A 21,112-nucleotide genomic window follows, 5' to 3' on the forward strand; every position below is an offset into this window, starting at 1 on the left:
GCCTGCCTGAGTCTCTTGCATCCCCGTATTGTGAAATGTAGTATTATCATTTCAGTTATTTTTAAGCCTACTTTAAAATAACCAAAATATTGCTGTTTCCCGCTTGTCTGGAGTTCTGCTCTGACTTTCCTTTTTTAACCCAGCGTGTGTTTAAGCAACAGCTTCACAATTGTATGAATTTTTTTTCTTCCTGTCAGTTTAAACTTAAGTCATTGGTTTCCTTCACCCCACTCCTCATCATTCAGGAGCCAGATGTTACAGCTGTGTGATGTTATTTTCTTGCCCGATACCTGTGACCTTAGTGTCACCTCTCTGTAGCTGGGGATTTTGCTGCAGATGTTTCTAAGAACATCACACATGTTTCTTCCCGCTTGTTTCCCACAGCGGCTTTAGAAAGTAGGTGTGTTCATTTCTGTTCCCGTGTCATATCGATGAGGGAACTGAGAATCAGAGAGATCTGGTTAAGCTAAGCAATGGGGGCAGCATGAGCATGCCTGTCTGCAGGGCCATGTCTTCATGTCCTCACTCTGTGTGTGTGCACATGTGTGTACATGTGTGTGCGTGTGCACATGTGTATGTGTGTGTGCAGATGTGTGCGTGTGTGTTTGTGTGTGTGTACATATGTACCTGTGTTCAGCTTAGACTGGCCAGAGGTAGGGTCTCTTCCTTTATCATTCTCCACTTTACTGTTGAGATAGGGTCTCTCGTTCTACCTGCAGCTCACTGATTTGCTTAGGCCAGCTAGTGAGCCCCGTGGACCTGCCTGCCTCTACCCTCTGTCCTGTAGTGCTGGGGCCTCCTGAGCCTGGCTTTTCCATAAGTTCTGGGAAGTGAACTCAGGTTCTCACGCTTGTGTGGAAGTGCTTTATTGACAGGGCCATGCCCTGGTCACGCCCCCAGCCTCCGTCTTCTCACTCTCGTGTTTTCTAGGTGTGTTTAACACGTTTTTAAAGTACCCAGAACTGTCTCAAGAGTGCAGAGCAGGCCTACTGCAGCAGCCTGGTTGTTTGTGCTAGAACTGATCCTGCTGACGCTTGGACACCTGTGTCTAACGTCACAGGCTTCTACTTATTTCTAAAAACATCTGTGTAACCGACTGCAGCGCTATAATCTGGCATACGGGAAGGAACATAAACTTACCCACTGTGTAACGTTTTCTCTTTGCCATTCACTTCGGCCTGTGTGGCACAGACAGGCTGCTGTATGTTTCTTCCTTTTGGGGTTGGGCCGGGGTTTGCTCATGCTAGGCCAGCGCTGCACTGCTAAGCCAAATCCCCAACCCTATTTTCACTTTTAATTTTGAAACAGAGCCCACCAGATTCCCCATTCTGTAGCCCAGCCTGACCTTAAGATCGTCTACCATAAGCCTGGGCCTTGTTAGTGGTGGACACAGCAGCGTGCCCTCTGGCCTTGCCGTTTAGTCTCCTCATGTGTTTAGGGTTTCTGTTTCACCCTGAGTCTTCACCTGGGCTCAAAGTACCTGAGACTGAATCAGTTCCGAAGGTAAAAGTTCGTTTGGCTCATGGTTCTGAGGCTGCTGCTCTAAGAGCACAGAGGGGCTGCTGCTTGGCCCCCGATGAGAACCCAGACAGAAGGCAGCCGTGGGGAAGACGTGGGCAGGCTCCATGCTCCTGGTCTCCCCTTCCTTCCTGCAGACGTGTGGATCTTGGATCTTTTGAGTCAGTCGCCGCCTTTGACGCAGACACGGTTTTGTTTGCTAGCCGTTCCTTGCTTTATTTTGTCCCTCCAGTTGGTTGACAGCGTTTGTTTTCTACTTATAACTCAATTAGTTGTCATTTTTAGCAAGAATGGTAATTAGACAAGTACTGGTTTAATACGAAGACTGAAACTGCCTGTTTTTAATGAGGAGCACATGTGCTTGTCTCTGCCCCACACTCTTTTGGTTTTGTTTGAGATATTTACAATCATCTGAATTTTTGTGATTTTCTTTTTTAATTTTATGTGTATGAGCATTATGCCTGCGTGTGTGTCTGTGTGTCATGGTGAGAACAGTACTATTGGAGGCCCAACATTCAGATCCCCCGAAACTGGACCTACACGTGGTTGTGAGCCATCGTGTGGGTGCTGGGAATTTATCCCCAGTCATCCGGGAGAGCAGCCGCTGCCCTTGATCACGGAGCCGTCACTCCAACACCCTCTAATCATCTTTCCAGAGAGTTTTATCTGGAGAATGGAGAGATCCCAAATATGGCTCTTGAGAGGACCCAGGTTTCATTCCCAGCACCCACATCAGGCAGTTCACAAGGCTCCAGGGGATCCAATACCCTCGCCTAGCCTCTGAGGGTGCTGCATATACACTCACATACATGCAGCTAAGATTTCCATTTGCACAGTGTTGTACACACAAGGTCCAAACCTGCACTGGTGTGGGGCAGTTTTATGCTTCCTCCTGTTTTGTCCCCTAACTTGTTACACCTTTAATTTTTTTTAATTTTAAGACATCTTTTCGATTTTATTTGTGTGTGCGTGCACACATGGTAGTGCACATGCAGAAGTCAGAGGGCGACTTGCAGGAGGTGGTTCTTCCACTGCACGGGTCCCAGGAACTGAACTCCAGTTGGTGAGCGCCGAGAGCTGAGCGGCTCATGGTTGCTGCTTGAAGAGATGGGGTAGTGATGGTGTCCTGTCCACAGTATGGATGGTGACAGCCCTCTGCTTCACAGCCACCTCCACACACCCAGGGATTAAACACCTGTCCGTCCTTCATCTCTGAAAACAGAGGCTCCAGCACAGCCTGCAGTTGCCAGCTGATCTGTTTGTCGAGCACAGAACATTGAAGGCATCTGTGGTCATGCAGTTCCCAGACCACCTGCTGGGCGGGGCTCAGGCTCCTGCCCATCCAGGGAGAAGAGCCACCAGAGCTAAGAGGCTCTGGCATCTGGCCGGGAAGAGATAAGCATAGAGGGGAAAGTAAGCCACTCACCCAGACAGTTCCTGGGAAGGCTGCCCTGGAGCTTGGCCACTTGGATACCAGAGGAGTGGAGAAAACAGAGGCATGGATGGCTGTGCGTGAGGCAGAACCGGGCCTTCCTATGCTGTAGAGGCTGGAGTTGGAGGGTGTCTGCAGCTGAGGACCAAGGCAGGCATCTGGTCAAGCAAGGGAACGAGTGCATTGAGGTTCCTGTTGGCTGCTCTGCAGTTGAACTCCTGGGAGAGCCCTGTCATCAGGAGGGATGAGTTTAAAGCACAATTCTCGCCTCACCTCTCAGAAGTGGCTCCAGCTCAGAGGCAAGTGCACACCGCCGGCGAGGTGCACACTGCCGCTGAGGCACTCTTAGATGGAGGAAGCACTCAGAGTGCTGTCTTAGGCTGTTATTTTCTCAAAGTTTTCCATTAAAATCTAACGTCTGGAGAACGGAAGGCCGTGGAGAGTAGGCGATGGTCCTGATGAAAGAGTTTCACCGCCTCACGTGATGGCGCAACTTGTGGAGCGCACCTGATGAGGCTCTGCAGGTTCAGACTTCCTCTGTGAGCTGGCACCCCCCTCCCTGGCTGTCCAAGCTGAACTGTGCTGGGCCCAGCTACTGGCCCTGTGCGTGCTCTTGTCCTGAACCCTCAGCCTCCCAAAGGGCACAGAGCCTTCGGAGGCAGGGCAGCCAGTCGGGCAGTCTGCGTCTTGTGTCGTGGGGTGATGAGTACTGTGAGGAGTACTGTGAGGAGTACTGTGAGGAGTACTGTGAGGAGTACTGTGAGTACTGTGAGGAGTACTGTGAGGAGTACTGTGAGGAGTACTGTGAGGAGTACTGTGAGGAGTACTGTGAGTACTGTGAGGAGTACTGTGAGTACTGTGAGGAGTACTGTGAGTACTGTGAGGAGTACTGTGAGGAGTACTGTGAGGAGTACTGTGAGTACTGTGAGTACTGTGAGGAGTACTGTGAGGAGTACTGTGAGGAGTACTGTGAGGAGTACTGTGAGGAGTACTGTGAGTACTGTGAGTACTGTGAGTACTGTGAGGAGTACTGTGAGGAGTACTGTGAGGAGTACTGTGAGGAGTACTGTGAGGAGTACTGTGAGGAGTACTGTGAGTACTGTGAGGAGTACTGTGAGGAGTACTGTGAGTACTGTGAGGAGTACTGTGAGGAGTACTGTGAGGAGTACTGTGAGGAGTACTGTGAGTACTGTGAGGAGTACTGTGATGAGTACTGTGAGGAGTACTGTGAGGAGTACTGTGAGGAGTACTGTGAGGAGTACTGTGAGGAGTACTGTGAGGAGTACTGTGAGGAGTACTGTGAGTACTGTGAGGAGTACTGTGAGGAGTACTGTGAGGAGTACTGTGAGGAGTACTGTGAGGAGTACTGTGAGGAGTACTGTGAGGAGTACTGTGAGGAGTACTGTGAGGAGTACTGTGAGGAGTACTGTGAGGAGTACTGTGAGGAGTACTGTGAGGAGTACTGTGAGGAGTACTGTGAGGAGTACTGTGAGGAGTACTGTGAGGAGTACTGTGAGGAGTACTGTGGTTTTGAACTTGGCTCCTCTTATGTTTATAGTACGCGGTGTCAGGACTGTGGACGTGAGAAGACTGTTTTAGGTTAATAATGGTGACATGAGACAAACAAACCCAGGGTGATTCGGGCTTGTCAGACCCTGGCAGCCAGACCTTAAGAAGCTTTATTTCAGAGCAGCCTGCAAAGGTCATTAAGTATTTTAGGGCTTGGCTCTCTGGTGTTAGAAGACCCAGGGCAGTCTAGGTAGATATCAGGGCTGGCTAGGAGCCACCTGGGGCCTGGATGTCCTGTCCCTGCTGTTGGGAGAGCCACCTAGAACATTTTGGTTAAGCAAGCATTATATAACAGCTAGTTTGGTTCTTTTAACTGTTTTTTGACGTCTGCCTCCATTTCTAATTCAGAAGTTATCCAGTTACTCACCTAGGCTTCTAGAAGATTCCATAGCAACCACCTTGAAATGTGAAGCTGCCCATACTGTTTTGCTGGGCAGAGCTTGAGACCTGCATCTAGCCCAGGTAGGGATGGGGTGGGGCTGTTTCTGGCAAGCCCATGCTGCATATCTGACTGCGGCTGAGTCTGCTGTGTGTGCTGTTGGCTGTGGTCAGAGGTGGGGACTCTGCTTCCACAGCACTCTGGTGCCGTGAGTAGCATCTCTCCAAAAAACCACGAAACTGGATCTTCTGACAACTGAGCCGCCCCACTCCCAGAGATCTACGTAGAGGACAATCAAGTCAAGATCACATAAACAGACACTTGCGCTTTGATGTTTATTGCAAGGGCTAGTCACAACAGGACCATTACGGAGGCAGGCCAGGTGCCACCAGCATGGGGAAAGGCAAGGAAAGTAGAGATGTTTTCAGCCGTAAAGAAGGAGCCGTCATGCCGTCTGTAGGAAAATTGATGCAATCACATTAGGTGACTCAGCTCTGTGTGTGTGTGTGTGTGTGTGTGTGTGTGTGTGTGTGTGGTCAGCTGTCTGTAGTCTTCCAGCAGCTGCCCACCCTGGATGTGGACTCAGGAGTGGGGAACGTGTTTCCAGCTCTGGCTTGGCAAGCACTCTGGTCACACAACAGGTTAGATAGCTGTTCCAGACACTTTGGGAACATTGTATTAATTGCCATGGCAGCCATTGAGATGACAGACTTGTCTTCTTCCCCCAGCTGAGAGGAACTGTGGGTCAGAAGCTGGGGGGGTGGGGGATTGGATGGGGATGGGGAAGGGGGAGGGGGGATTCAGGTTTCCAATGAGTCACTGCCTCTGCCCATGGCCTGCATCCCAGTGTTCTGGTGAAAATGGTCCTCCCTGCATTTTTCTGCACCAGCTAGAAAGCAAAATGATCTACCTTAAGTTCTTCAAATGTACTTCTTACGGATAGCACGCTGTGGAAACTCACACATCGGTGAGTGGCAAAGACAGAAGTCAGAGCAGCCACGGGGCTCCCAGCCACTTTATCTTCCCACCTCAGCAGCAGAAACAGACCGCAGCTCAGGACAGAGGGGGGCACATCCCACTGTCTTCCTAGATCCAGGGGTCTGCTCGCTGTTCCCAGTTCCTCTTGACAGAGTAGAACTCCCCACATCTCCAGGTGAGGACTAAATTCATTCAAGTCATTTGTGTTCCTTATATGGGGTAGCCTGGTTTATTCCAACTCAAGGTGGCAGAACAGCAGGATAACCCTGAAGCAGAAGGAAATTCAGGAGGGAGGCTGCAGTGGGATGAGATGAGAGTAGAGTGAATCACGGCAAAGGGTGAAGAGCATGGTGACTCAGTGCACGGTTACCCGTGCTCCTTCCTCCTTCACAGAGAGTAGGTAGGGTGTGTCTGCTCCTAGGTGGGAAACCTCCATAGTGTGACCTGAACACAGCAGGGTTGTGTGGCAAAGCTGTGAGCCCAGGCCAGTGGCGACTGTCCTCTCCATCAACTGAGTGCACGGGGGTCGATTTTAGGTTGTTCAGGAATGCACACATATGCCTTTTATGTGTGTGATTAGTTAAAAACATACCAAGAGGTGACTGAGCACCAAATCTGGGGTAGCATTTCCCCGCCCCCTGACAATGGGGGTTGGGAAGGGGCCTGAAAGGATGGTAACTGTTGCCTGTGAGCTGCCATAAAGACTCGACCACAAAATGAAGACCCTCTTGCTTGTCACGGTCCATCCATGAACCAGTAAGCTACATTACTAATGTCCTGACGTCCATCTTAATTAGAGTTTCCATTGTTGAGAGGCGACACCATGACCAAGGCAACTCTTAGAAAGGATAGCATTTAATTAGGGCTGGCTTTTACAGGTTCAGAGACTCAGTCCATTATCATCATGCCAGGAAGCATGGCAGCATCCAGGCAGACACGGTGCTGGAGGAGAAGCCAAAAGTTCTACATCTTGTTCTGAAGGCAAACAGGGGAAGGCTTCTGTCTTTCAGGCAGCTAGGAGGAGGGCCTCGAAGCCCACCCCCACAGTGGCACACACCCTCCAGCAAGGCCACACCTCTTAATAGTGCCACTCCCTGGGCCAAGCATATTCAAACACATGAGTCTATGGGGGAACATTCCTATCCAAATCACTACAATGTCACCTGAGGTGAGGTTGCCTGTGAAGAAACCCAGGGACCCTCGTCATCCTGCTGGCCTTCTTGTTGCCAGGACTTGACCCTCCTCTTGGCCATGTGACATGTTCTGGCCAACTTCCTCCTGTGTGTCTTCAGCTTCACCCTTGTGATGCCCATGGATAATGCCAGGACCAGTAAGGCCACACAATGTCAAGGACTGGTCACAGTGACATGTGTTAGTCTCTACCAACAGCATTTAGGATCATTCAGTGTATGTCTGTCTGTCCCTGGGAATCAGCTGGAGCTTTGATTGGCTATCAGAAAAAGTAAAGCAGAGAAGATGAAAAGCCTTAGTGCTTGCATGTTTGTAAGTGTGAGGCATGTCCTGGAGAAGCAGGATCCTTCTGGAACTCTTCAGCCAAACTAAGGATTGTAAAAGCCTTTTAACTTGACTTTTTAATTTTCATATACGTACATTGTATTTATGTAGTTTTCTCTAGCCCCTCCTCTGTCTCCTCCCAAATCCATGGTCTCTTTCTCATTATTGTTAACATGCGTGCATGTGTATACATGCACACACACACACACACACACACACACACACACACACACGTATATAAATACAACCTGCTGAGTATTTGGTGTTGCTTGCTTGTGTGTGTGTGCGTGCATGCGTGTGAGGGGGTGGGGGGGTATCTGGCTTGTCAAGTTGCTGTTTTAATGGGCAGGAAGCTTCCAGAATGACAGTGTCAGTACCATGTCTTTGGAGCCTCAAGTGAACCAGGGTTCTGAGTGGGCTTCCCCGTGTGTCTGGGAGAAGAGAATCCGTGTTCCCTTGCTGTCAGCTCTCAGTCCTGCCTGTCTGAGAGGAAGCACCCTACAGCTGACTGACTTGTAGCAGCTGCCACCCAGGTTCCCACTGTCTCTCTACAACAGCAAAGATGGGCTGACAGGGCCAGGCAAGACTCTTTAAATGCAAAATTAATTGCTTTTCTTTTTAAAGTGGTTCCCCTGGGGGCCCATCTGGGTTGAGTGTGAGGCTTATCTGGATCTGTGCACACACTCACTCCACCCATGGGGTGTGAGATCCTTCTGCTTGTCCTCCTTACTCCTCTTCCTTAAGAATGGGATCCTGCTCGCTTGTGATTGCCCAGACCCGAGCTTGGAGCCTTATGAATATGCAGGGGAGTTTTAATAAAATGGTGTGAAGCAGCCTGCTTGTTCCAGCAAATGCTTCCAGAGCCCCAGGAGACTTCCAAAAGCTCATGGAAGATGAGCTTCCTGCAGAGCTGAGGAGAATGAGAGACTAGGGCATGATTGGATGGGCCCGGAATCCAGCACTCTGAGAGTGAAAACATGCTACCCCATCTCCTCGCACTCCCACTCAGCCCTGAGTCAGGAGTCTCCCAACCCGACCCAGGGCTGCCAACTCAGTCCCTCCTGGGCTAAGTGGGGACCTGGCTACTGAGGGCGGTGAGCCTCCAAGCACAGAGCCCCCCCTTACAGCATTACACATTGGCCTCTTGACAGGGACATCATTCGGTCATTTGTTTGCAGTTGAAACTTGATAGATTCTTTAAGCTACCTTCTGCTAGTTTTTATCAATTGGCTTGTCCATGAAGGCTCATCTACAGTGAGATCAGATGCTAACTGTAGAATTCATTCCCCAACTCCCCACAAACAACTGCTATACATTTTTTGTGTGTGTGATTAATTAAAAAGAGTGTACTATAATGACTAAAATTAACCAAAGACGCGTCTTCTGCAATTGCAGCCTGATTGCTTTATAACTGTGCTGCTTTTCTTGCCGGTGCTCTTAGTCTGCAGGTCTGGGCTCGTTTCGTCAGTCCTGGGGAAGCACGCTTCTCAGTGCTTACCCTCTCCACTCCTCTCTGCTGCTGTCCGGCGGCTGCTACGCCAGCATCCAGCTCGTTGCTCAGCCGTTGAGTGTTGAGCCATGACTGAGCGCCAGGGTTCCTCCAGAATCCACCTCCTTCCCCACTGATTTCCATTCAAGATAAATACTAATTGGGGGATCTGATGAGCTGCAGGGTAAACTGAGTCTTCAGTGTATGGGACCATGGAAGGCTCTGCCACCCAAAGAGATGACCAGGGCAAGGAGGGGCCCAGAGGCAGGGTCTGGACCCCCTTGGGCTTGGAGGGTCCCCTCTTCGGTTCAGTACACCTGTCAACCTGGCTGCTCTGCGGGGCTCCTTCTCAGTCTAATATCACTGGCGTCACCATTGGCTACTCAGGACTTGGCTACACTTAGACTTAGCTGGTCGCTTCCCACGGCTCTGACGAGTTCTTCACCCTCCCCGAGGGATTGTGTAGAGACTCTGGGACACTGCTCCTTGCCAGCGTCCCCAGAGTGGCCTGGAGGAGTCCTCACATGACTTCTGCTGAGCTGGGCCCTACGTCACTGGGTGTTTTGACCATGTTATACTGGAGCAGCTTCATCGGAAGAGGCGTGGCTTTAAAACTGGCCTTCAGGGGCTCAAGTGTAAGGCGTCTACAGTCAGTGCAGAGGCCTTGTGCCACCTGCCATCTTTGCAGGCCCAGGTCACTATGGCCCTGTACTTGAGATAGTCCTGATGTGCCTGTCCACCTGCCAGTCTGGTTTCCATGAACACAGCCTGCCCCTCTGTCACCAGGTTACTGGGAAGAGGCCTGGCAGGCAGTGTGAAGGACGGTAGGCAGTGGGTTCTTTGATACTGTGAGAGCCAATTACCCAAGCGGCACATTGCCTGTAGCAGGCAAAGCACAAGGTGAGAAAAAAGCAACAGCTGGCTTTGGTCCTTCAGGAAAAAACCCATTGAGAACTGAGGCAGGCATGCGGCTGAGGAGTGTCTGTCTGGAAGTGGGAGGATTTCACTGCTTTAGAACACGTGTCTTACGTGTTAGAAATCTGTCCTCGGTTCATACAGCTTGCAGAACTCCATTGTCAGTAAGCAGAACCTGGTTGTATCTCCTGCTTCCATATGCCCATCTATGCCAGAGCCTCCCACAGCTGGCAGGCTAACCGCAGTCTCTCAGTCTTGGCAGCCCGTTGTGCTTATGAAGCAGGGATGAACCATCATTGCCAGGTGTGTCCATTGTTCACAGGACAGCCTTTCTTTTTCCTCAGGTGTCAGCGCAAGCAGTGGCGAGTGGACTTGCCAGCCACCAGCGTGGTGATCACATTTCACAATGAAGCCAGGTCAGCCCTGCTGCGGACGGTGGTCAGGTGAGGCCAAAATTCCCAGGGTCTCATGGGGAGTGTTTGGGGTACCTGACAACAGCTGCATCTCAGGTGCATCAGCTGGGGCTGCAGACAAGAACGTCAGATGCCAAGCACTGGGAAGCTATTGGCTCCTCTAGCCAAGGCTGGGGACCAAAAGAGAGGAGACTCCATTCAGAGCTCTGCCCTGACAAGGCTCCATCCCTCTGTCTCTCCTCAGTGTCCTCAAGAGGAGCCCACCTCACCTCATCAAGGAGATAATTCTGGTAGATGACTACAGCAACGACCGTGAGTTTTATCAACCTTCCTGGTCTGGGTGTCTGGGGGAAGTGGCCTAATGCAGTCTGGAGGGAAGCAGGCGCCTAGAGCAGGAAAGAGATGTCCTGCAGAGCCCCCAGGGGAAGGACTTTCCATAGGTGACCAAGTATGTGGCCTTCCAGCCTAGAGCCCTGTGTAGACTCAGGGATCACTATTGTCTGCCTCTTTTCTCTCCTTAGCTGAGGACGGGGCCCTTTTGGGGAAAATCGAGAAAGTGCGGGTCCTCAGAAATGACCGGAGAGAAGGTAAGAAAGTCCCCCTCTCTCGGCACTTGTGAGGCGGTTTCTCGTTGGTGTGACAAATGCAATTTAAAGAAACAAATTTATTTTGGCTCACAATTTCAGGGGTGCAGTCTACCGTGGTGACAGGAATGTGAGGCCGCTGGGCACAGTGGGCCCACAGCAAGCAGACAGAGATGAGCGTGGGTGCTCAGCTCACGGCTCCTACTTACACAGTCCAGGACCACAGCCCATGAGATGCTGCTTTTGACCTGACCTTAGAAAACTGCTCTCAGACATACCCAGATGTCTGTCTCCATGGTGATTCTAAGGCCTGTCAGATTGATAGTCAAGACCAACCATTACATGGCAGCCTCTGTATTAGTGCAATACCCTCTCTTGCTCCAGAGGGAAGGGAAAAACATGCTTTATTCTGAATCAAATGCAAATGTTGTGGCCTAGAAACGAAGAGTCAGATTGTTCTGAATGGCTTCTGCGGTGGAAGAGGGGCCATGAACTTAGTGACAGAGTACAAAGTCGTAAGTCGGCGCATAAACAAATATATTGGTGCGGACATTAATTGAACAAGTCACAGTAGAGGGGAGGAGCCTCTGCCATGGTGTCAGATGCTGTATATTGTGGTTGGTGGTCAGCAGGGATCTGATGGAGATCCATCGGTCATAGGATGCTTGGTCAGCAGTGATCTGATGAAAGTCCGGTGCTCATATATGCTGGAAATCCTTGGTCAGATACAAAGCTTGGAAGTGAGCAGACAGGCCAGTGGGGCTGAGCTGGCTCAACAGTTAAAAGAGCACTGGCTGCTCTCCCAGAAGACTCAGATTCAAGTCCCATACCCACATGGCGGCTCACAGCTGTCTGTAACTCCCAGTTTCAAGAGATCCAGCATCCTATCCTTACAGATATACATATGTATAGGCAAAGTATGCCCATACACATACAATTAAATTTTAATAAAAACAAGAGAGGCCAATGGCTTATGATCTACAACATTCAAACTTTCTGTGGAGTTCTAGTCAGTGGTCCAGTTGGCATGGCCTTCTACCCAGATACAGCTTCTTCAGAGATTCCAGTTCCCACCCACCTTCCTAAGCCCACTGAAACTACTTCAGGGAAATAGCAGTTTTCCCTCCACCACAGCCACCCGGGAGCCCTGACCCAGTAGATGCAGGAAGACTAGTCAAAGCCTAACTAATTGGAATCGTTTGCACATGAGACCATATTTTCAAATCACATTTGTATTTACACATTTGTAAAATGTGTAAATTGGCCTCTGTCTCCCACTCACGGCCTGGGAAGTCGGTCCCATCAGCAGCTTGGCTGCAAAGGTTTAGAGAAAGCGTTAGAGCTTAGCCTTGAGTACTACAGTGTCCCCATGTCCCCGGCATGCCATAGAATCACAAACTCAACTCTGACAGCTCTCTGAAGGACAACTGTCCCAAACGGAGCAAGAGTTGTCACCTCACGCTGATGTGACACTGCAGACGCCAGCTGTCTGTCTCATCTGTGTGGGAAGCTATGGGGAAAACTGACTTCCTGCTGCTGGGTCTGGGAGCCTCTTGGGGCATCTCAGGCGCTGCTATTTGGCCTCCCCTTCTTCCAGTTTCCAGCACTTACAGAGAAATGACACTCTCGACACACCACGGTGTGAGGCCGACATGGACCCAGGAGTGGCATTCATGTCCCTGGTTGGTACAGACTATCCTCCAGGTCTCCACTTGCAGCTCCAGTCATGGCAGGAGAGTGTTCTTGCAAGGATCAGTTTTTGGGTTTTTTTGTTTTGTTTTAAAAAAAAAAAAAAACTTTTTTCTTTTTCCTCTTTTTTTCCTTTACTTTATGTGTATGGGTGTTTTTTCTGCTTCTGTGTACTACATGTAAGCTCGGTGCCTGCAGAGACCAGAAGAGGGCGTCAGATCCCTAGAGCTGGAGTTACAGACAGTTGTGAGCCATCATGTGGGTGCTGCAAATCACACTCAGGTTCTCTGGAAAAACAGCCAGTGCTCTTAACTGCTGTGCCACTTCTCCAGCCCAGCAAGAATCTTTATATATATATATATATATATATATATATATATATATATATATATATATATATATAAATATATATATATATTTAAATATATATATATATAAATATTTAAAAATCGTGTGTGTGTGTGTGTGTGTGTGTGTGTGTATGCGTCTGTGTGTGTGGGTAGGTCACATGTGCAGGTACCCATGGAAACCAGAACAGGGCATCAGGTTCCGAGGAACAAGAGTTACAGAAGGTTGGGTGCTGGGAACCAAACATGAGTTCTCTGGAAGAGCAGTGAGCACTCTTAACCACTAAGCCATCTCTCCAGCCCCCGGGATCTTAAAAAAAAAATAACAAATAAAAAATCATTTATTAAACAGTGTATGCTTTGCGCTGTGCTAGACACTAGAGAATGCAAGGATAAAATGTGACAGTTATTATTCCTGCCCCTCGGTGCTTGCATTTTAATTTAGGGGATAAATACAAATGTGAAACTATCACGCAGACTGCTAGAAATTGCAGGGCAGCACATCAGTCATGGCAGGCTCAGAGCACTGCAGAGTCAGAGGAGGCTCACTGAGTGCAGAGGAGGATGGTCCTCAGTTGGGGCGGAAAATGATCTAAGCAAAAAAAGAATCTCCTAAGAAGGCAGAGGTGGGGGCTGTGAGCAGCAGAAGGCTCATTGGACTCTAATCAGTGCAGTGGCTAAGCCGCTGCTACCCAAGCCGGGCCAACAGCTCACCACAGAGAGCAAAGCCTTCCTCACTCTGAACATCTGCCGAGGACGAGGGCTTGAGTCAGTCCCTCAAGCCGGTAGTAAACCCAAGACTATGTGGTTCCCGAACAGCCTACCAAATAACTGGCTTCAAACTCAGTTTTTGCCCCATTCTCTCACCTGAAAAGGGAAAAGACCAACAGGGCTAAGACAAGAAAGCAAGAGTAGGAAGGAGGGTGGAGGGAGGAGGAACTGAAGACACATCGTGTATTTGTGGTCGACAGCTGGTGAGTCAGTTGAGCTGGCCAGAACTCAGAACAGCCCATCCACATGTTAGCCCCTGCTTTACTTCAGCCAAGTTGTTCTCTAGGGAGGAGCCAGCACCTCTGTGCTGCGGCGGGTGGTGAGACTGCAGAAGCCAGATCATGGCCTGGGTGTCCCAGAAGTGTGTGTGACCACTGAGCAGAGAAGCACATGAGGCTCTAATGCACGACTGAGCTGTGTGCACACTAATCTCAAGCTCCACACGTGAACCGTGGCACAGATGACAGAGTTAGCAGCGGAGAATGTGGTCCTGAGGGGCCACATCTGTAGCCACTCTAAGGAAGTAGACTCAGCTTGTGACAGTGAGCTTGCAGTTGGTGCCATGTCGGTAAGCCCTGAGAGCCTCCAGTGTCCCCTCCCCCTTGCTCCCCTCCCCTGTCCTGTTCCCTGCACCATGGCTGCCCCCTTTCATCTGTTAAGCTGTATACTCTATAATGCACATAGTACAGTGTTAGACATCCCTCCTTAGACCCTCAGTTATGTTTTAGAGAAATTAAGAGAATAGAGAGGCGGGCTATAAGACTCTTCCCGAGTCAGCTGCTCCCTTCCACACATTCCCATCTCTGTGAGTGGCGTTTGGCCCCCAGCCCAGACACTTCCTTCCAGGACTCTCCCACCAGCTTCTTCATCAAAAGAGTCTTTCCCTCGTTATTAAAGGGTGTTTTCACGGCCTGGAGACTTGATTGTGAGTTTTTCTCTCAGCTCTTTAAAATGCTGTTGCAGGGTCTACCTCTGTCTTCCTTTTCTTCTTTTCTTTTCTTCTTGTGTGTGTGTGTGTGTGTGTATCTGTCTGTCTGTCTGTGTCTGTGTGTGTGTCTGTGTGTTTGCACACATGCGTGCATCCATGTCCTCAGAGGCTAGAAGACAACACCTGATTCCCCAGAGCTAAAGTCACACATGGTTGAAAGCTACCTAGCATGGGTATTGGGAACTGAACCCCAATCTTCTGAGCAGAGAATGCGTTTAACCACTGAGCCGTTTCTCCAGCTATTTTTCTTTCAGAACGTCGTCATAATATGTATTGTTGTCCCTTGCACATGACAGGCTGTTGGCACCAGCAGCACTCCTGAGTCTTTATCGACGCCTCTGCAGTCAGATTTGATCCTCCTAGCCCTCGTTTTTTAATACTTACTCTGTTTCAGGTTTGCCAAAATCCTTTTGATACTTAAGTCGGTGCCTCACAGATTCAGGGAAGGGTTGGCCATCAGCCTCAGGGCTGTCTACCGTCATTCTTCAGCTCTGGCAGCACATAGCCACTCCCCGTCATCTCAGACACTTAAGCCTTTCACTCCTTACATTTTGTTCCAAATCCCTGGGAGATGTGTTTCTGTTGACCGTCCTCAGGCTCCCTGTCCGACTGCCGTCTCCACTCTGCCTTGAAGATCACTCAGTCTCCCACTGGAGAGAACTTCACTTTTCGACTCTGGAATAGCTGTTTGACTCTTCTGCTGAGGTTTTCCACCTGTTCACTGCTTAACACCATCATTTCCCACGAGTTCTTGAACATAGTCACGGCCATTTTAAATCTTCATCTCTTAATTCTAACATTGAGTCAGCTCAAGGTGACTTTCAGTTGAGGACTTTCCCCCCTTGGGTGTGGTCTACAGTCTCCCACTCCTCCCGTCTTCTGATGTTTCGATGTGTTCTGAATGACATAGTAGATAGTCTGAGTCGTTTCATTTTCCCCCAAAGAGTGTTAAGCTTTGATATTCAGGGAAGTGCAGTGACCAGCTGTGTTCTTCCCCTCTGAGACACAATACCTAGAAAAAGAAGTGTAGAGGGAGAGCCTTGTCTGGCTCATAGCTTAGGGCTCTCAGTCTTGGTCCTGTTACTTAGGCCTGAGGTCAGGTCCAACACCGAAGTGTAGAAGACTTTAGTGAAGTGGGGCTGCTCACCTCATGGCACGCAGGAAGCAGGGGAGAGACAGGGCTGGGCATTTGTGCCCTTCTACTGACCAGTATCCTCCAGCTGGGCACTGCCTACTTCTCACCAGCTCCATCTGCCATAGTGCCACCAAGTTTGAGAAGGATGGCTTATTCACTGTTAAGACTGGCAGGCTTACCGTCCACTCATGTCAAGGTACCTCCAGCTGGGGACCAAGGCTTTACCATGTGAGCTTGTGTGCAGAGAGGGTAGGCTTAATATCTCAGTCGGACACTGAAGACTTGGGCTGAAGGGGCTTCTCTGTACTTTGCACAAATGCATTTTGGGAAAATCCTCTATTTACAAAACAGTTGTATTCTAACTGTAATCCTGGGATTTTTGTGGGAGGGCAGAGGTGTTTTCCAAACTTACTCAGCAAGGCTCAAATCCCAAACCCTGTGTCCACTGGAGTAGAGAGCAGCTGAGGCTCCTCTGGCTGTGGCTGTCCTTAGGCTGCTCTGACCCTGTGGCACCTGAGCCAGTTGTTGGCCACAGGCTTCCAGGGCTTTTCACCAGATTAGGGCCTTCTTTCCCTTTCCAACCTCAGTAGAAGCCCTGCCCTTGGTCTGCTGACACCTCAAGCTGAAAGGACTGCACTGCAGCAAAGGGGACCGTACTCTGGGAGGAGAGAGCAAGCCCATGCAGGCCTGGGTCTCACTCCGCCATTCCTGCCTTCAGGCATTGAATCCCCTCAGGTTTTGTCTTTGAGTGACTTCTCGGAAGCCCTTTCAGCAGTTCCCGCTTGCGTTCAGATCCACAGCGGTCGCAGACACCTGAGCAAGGGCTTGAATGACTTAGAGTTGGAAATCTCATCTTTTTTGCCCCGATGTAGCATACAGTTGATAAGAGTCACTGAAAATCCATTTCTCCTGTAGATAAAGGAACTTAAAATACTCGTCCTTGCTCATCGTAAGAAGCCGCATCCCGCCCAGGTGTAGCGTGTCTTCTAGACTCGGTACATGGCTGGTGATAAGACTGTACATGAAGTACCTGTACTGACTGACCACAAGCCGTTTGTGCAGACTGGGGCCAAAAATGACACTGATTTTGTGTCACAGCCTCACAGGGTTTTGACTTGATGCCCTGGTGTCTGAAGACAAAGCCGTTTGCGATGCAGTTGCAGGTGCACCAACCTGGCACTGTTAGCTCTCAGATGGTGGAGTTACAGCTTTCCCATCCCAGCCAAGCAGGGACCTGGAACCATGACAGCAGGGTGTCATCCTCAGGGTATCTGACAAGGGTGACTTCTTCCTCGGGGACAGTATCCTTAGGAGTCACCTGATGAGTTGTTTGAAGTCCTGCTGGGAATCTGCCCCAGTGACGGCTGAGCTGTTCACCCACAGCTGGTGTATAGCTCCTCTGTGATGGGGCCTGGGGGGCTGCTGGCTGTGCCAGGCTAGCTCTCAGGTGGAGCCCCCGCCCCTCATGCACTCTGAATTATCTCCACAGGTCTAATGCGCTCTCGGGTCCGGGGTGCTGACGCTGCCCAGGCCAAGGTCCTGACCTTCCTAGACAGTCACTGCGAGTGTAACGAGCGATGGCTGGAGCCGCTCTTGGAGCGGGTGGCTGAGGTGAGCCTCGGTCACACAGCGGGTGCTGCCTAAGCTGGCTGGGAGTTTTCTTGTCACTAGGAAGGATGTGATGCCCCAGACATTGTTTTCATGATGTCCCATTGGTGCAGAACAGTCACTGCAACCAAAGAAGACAGCTTCCATGGAGCTGGCAGAGGCCTGGGAAGAAGAGGTGGCCGGTGGGAGACCTGCCTCTCGCACACGCGCACGCGCGCACACACACACACATGCACACAAGCATGCATACACGCAGATACTCATGATCAGAGGAAGCTATGTGGCTATCAGGATAGCCCATTGGCAAGAGTGCCATGTGGTAGGATGTCTGGGAGAAGGCCTGGTCGGTGCGGTGATACTCCTGTGCCTGGTTAAGGACAGACTAAGTAGCTGCTCTAGGCCTACAAAGAGAAGCAGACAAGCTAGCAAAGTGCCCGGCGGGCTTGTCGCGTGACCTTTGGCTGTCCCGGGCACATTGTGCCTTCCGGAAGTGTCCTGCGCTGGTACTGTGTTTGGCCCAGTGTTATTTTTCTTGCCCTCTGCTTGTCTTACTTTCGGTCCTTGCTGCCATGAAAGTGCTTCCTTGGGGACAGTGAAGCAAACGAAACGAAAGGAGGCAGAGGTTGGGACGCTCTGCCTGACACCGTAGAACAGCAAATCACAAAGCACTGAGCAGCCAAAAACTGCCAGAAGTCCCACCTCTGCCCTGTACTGGGCTCAGTGGCACGCTTGGTGCTCGCCCTTACCTGATAAGTGAGGAGACTGGGCTTCAGGGGTCTTCAGTAACATCCGGAATCACGAAGGAGGCCGGGTCCCCACTGGGCCCTTGGCTGGGCCCCTCTTTAACACACTGGCCTGTGTCTGACCCCCAAGCCCCGTCCCTGCCATGTGCCCCCAGCTTGGCCAGCTGAGGAGGGGGGCCAACATGATGGGTTCCTGTGATTCTCTTCTCATCAGAACGAGTATAAAGCAGACTAATCTCGTCTATCCAGGGCCAGCCTGAGGGGGCAGGAGGGTGGGCTGCAGAGTGATGCTCTAGTCTCCGTGGCCCAAACCTCGTTTCCCCATCAGCCTGCCAGCAGGCAGGGCGGGGCTCTGCGATGCCCTTGGAGAGTGCTTCTGAGCGCTGTGCATCCCGTTGCTGAACTTCAGCTAACAAGCATCCTCTAACTCAAGGACCACACGCCCTTTCTCTCTTATGAACACTCAGCGTGAGGCAGAGCTGAGTAGGAAGGTCGGACAAGGTCAAAGGCCTCCTGTTTGCCCTCACACGGCGGCACTGTAGAAGGTACAATCACAGAGGAGTTGAGTTCGGAAATGAAAATTCCGGTCAGCTGCTGCGGAGGTGACCCCCTTCCTCTCATGCCACCTGTCCCCAGAAACCCTTCCTGGCTCTGTAGTGCAGGCACTTCAGCCGTGAGTTCCTTCCTGAGCTTCACTGGTGCAGCTCATGAGAGGGTGACAGGCAGAACGTGACTGAGCTTAGCTCTGTGACACTGAGATCTACCCACGGTTGAAAGTCAGGACTCAGGGCCACTGCACAGCCCAGATCTGTGTCAGGGAAAAGAGGCAGCAGAATCGTCCAGTCAGCTGTCCCCTTTCATGCCACCACCCTGCACACCTTGGGACAGTGGTGTCTGCTGGGAAGGCCCGTTGGGATGGCAGCTCCTGCTTTGCTGGAGACGTAACAAGTATCTTTCCTTCCTTTCTCCCTCACAGGACAGGACCCGGGTCGTATCCCCCATTATCGACGTCATCAACATGGACAATTTCCAGTACGTGGGCGCCTCTGCTGACCTCAAGGGCGGTAGGTGTCAGCCTCGATTGGTCCACCTGCTGGCTTGTTCTGGCTGGCTGGTCCTCTGACCATTGCTGTCCCGTGGTCAGCAGTGACAGTGATAGCAGGGCTCTGGCTGGTACCTCACTGAAGGACTGGCCCTGCTTCCCTGGCAACACCACCCCCACCCTCCACTGTGTCATCCTCTCTCCCAGAGCTGCTGCTACTAAAGCTAGGGGACCCTGTGATGCTCCGGGGACTAGAGCAGAGGAGCCTCTACCCACTGGTGGGCTGGCCTGAGAGGCTCCAGAGCTGGGACCAGCAAGAGGCGGGGCCTGAGACACTCTGTAGGGCCAAGGACTAGCTGACTGGGCCTGGAACCTGTCTCTGTGTCCTCTGCCAGGGCCAGGCTTCCTCTTGTAGCCTGCCAGTTTGCCACCCCAGAGTCCTGCCATCCTGCTGCTGGCCCCTTACCACCTACCCACCAGTCCTACCTTTGTGCTCAAGTTTGGACGCCGGCCCTCCCTTCTCAGCCACCCAACCACAGCCTGCTTCACCACTGGGTGGCCTTTGTGTGAATGGACCAGTGTCTTGTAGGGCCACACAGCCTACAAATGTTACCTTCTGGTTCCCCTCCAGGGACCCAAGAGAAATTTGTTCAAGTTTCTCCTTTGCTTCTTAAGAATTGTTGAGACTCCAGTGCCTCTCTGCTGGGAGGGAAACTGCAGTAGACACTACTGTGGAGTCCCTGCTGCACACAGGAGGGAGCAGGTTATACTGTTCCCCAGGCTAGCCCCTAACTCACAAATAGCAAGTGGTAGGGTGGCCTAGGGAGCTAAGCTGGCCTAGAACCCAAGCTCCTCCTGTCTTGGCGGCTCTCAAGAGCACTGCTACGATTACAGGCCTGTACTGTAAGACTCAACATGTCAGATCTTCGGTCACTGTGGGAGCAGTTTTAAAGTTAGGGACCCCGAAATGTCCTGGTCCAGGCCTGAAAACACATGGGTCCCACAGAGGTACTAGGTGGTACTAGGTGCTGCACTGTGGTTCTGGGAGCCAACTACGATTCATCTAGCTCTGACTCATCCCAGGCTTGTGTGTACTTGTCCCCAGGCCCCCAGGCTTGTGTGCACTTGTCCCCAGGCCCCCAGGCTTGTGTGCACTTGTCCCCAGGCCCCCAGACTTGTGTGCACTTGTCCCCGGGTCCCCAGGCTTGTGTGCACTTGTCCCCAGGCCCCCAGGCTTGTGTGCACTTGTCCCCGGGTCCCCAGGCTTGTGTGCACTTGTCCCCAGGCCCCCAGGCTTGTGTGCACTTGTCCCCGGGTCCCCAGGCTTGTGTGCACTTGTCCCCAGGCCCCCAGGCTTGTGTGCACTTGTCCCCTGGTCCCCAGGCTTGTGTATACTTGTCTCTGGGTTTCCAGGCTTGTGTGCATAGTCCTTATAGGTGCAGTGGCATCTCACAGACACCAGTCCTCATGTTTCACATTTATTCTTACATTTGAATATTAGAAAATCCCAGCCAGGCATGGTGGCAATGTGTACAATCCCAGAACTCAGGGGGCTGAGGCAGGAGGACCGCTACAAGTTCAAGACCAACCTAGGCTATACCCTACATCAAAATTTTTTTAAAAAAGTTAAAAATAAAAAAAAGGTCAGAGGGGCAGGAAAGCTGGTTCAGAGTTCAGGAAAGTGTACTGCACTTCAGAGGGCCAGAGTGCAGTCCCTAACACTCAAGTCAGGTGACCTATAACCCCAGCTGCAAGGCCTCCAGCCCTCACTTCTGACTCCATGGACACCAGCACCCATGTGCACAGAACTGCACACAGACATACCTATAGTTTAAGGTTTTTAGAGGAAACCTCAGAGCTCTGTTTGATTTGGAGGGCTGGGAAGATTTCACTGTGCTCCATACTCATCAGCCACACGGTCCTCCCCTCCCCCCTCTTCTCCCCATTTTGGTTGGTTAGTTGGTTCGCAGTGAGTTCTATCCACATGTGTTCATTGT

The 21,112-nt window shown here is 51.1% G+C and overlaps 1 protein-coding gene across 2 annotated transcripts in view; it reads left to right on the forward strand.

Annotated features, from left to right (window-relative positions):
- The window catches only part of Galnt2 (polypeptide N-acetylgalactosaminyltransferase 2), a 115,235-nt gene that overhangs the window by 80,110 nt on the left and 14,013 nt on the right, over positions 1-21,112 (forward strand). For both annotated transcript variants that reach the window (XM_034522389.2, XM_076916040.1), the window contains exons 4-8: positions 10,140-10,238; positions 10,453-10,520; positions 10,730-10,795; positions 17,212-17,333; positions 19,050-19,137. In XM_034522389.2, the coding sequence (XP_034378280.1) occupies positions 10,140-10,238; positions 10,453-10,520; positions 10,730-10,795; positions 17,212-17,333; positions 19,050-19,137 (443 nt within the window). The remainder of the gene's footprint in view (positions 1-10,139; positions 10,239-10,452; positions 10,521-10,729; positions 10,796-17,211; positions 17,334-19,049; positions 19,138-21,112) is intronic.

The sequence above is a fragment of the Arvicanthis niloticus genome, chromosome 18, assembly GCF_011762505.2.
Source record: "Arvicanthis niloticus isolate mArvNil1 chromosome 18, mArvNil1.pat.X, whole genome shotgun sequence".
Classification (NCBI taxonomy): Eukaryota; Metazoa; Chordata; class Mammalia; order Rodentia; family Muridae; genus Arvicanthis; species Arvicanthis niloticus.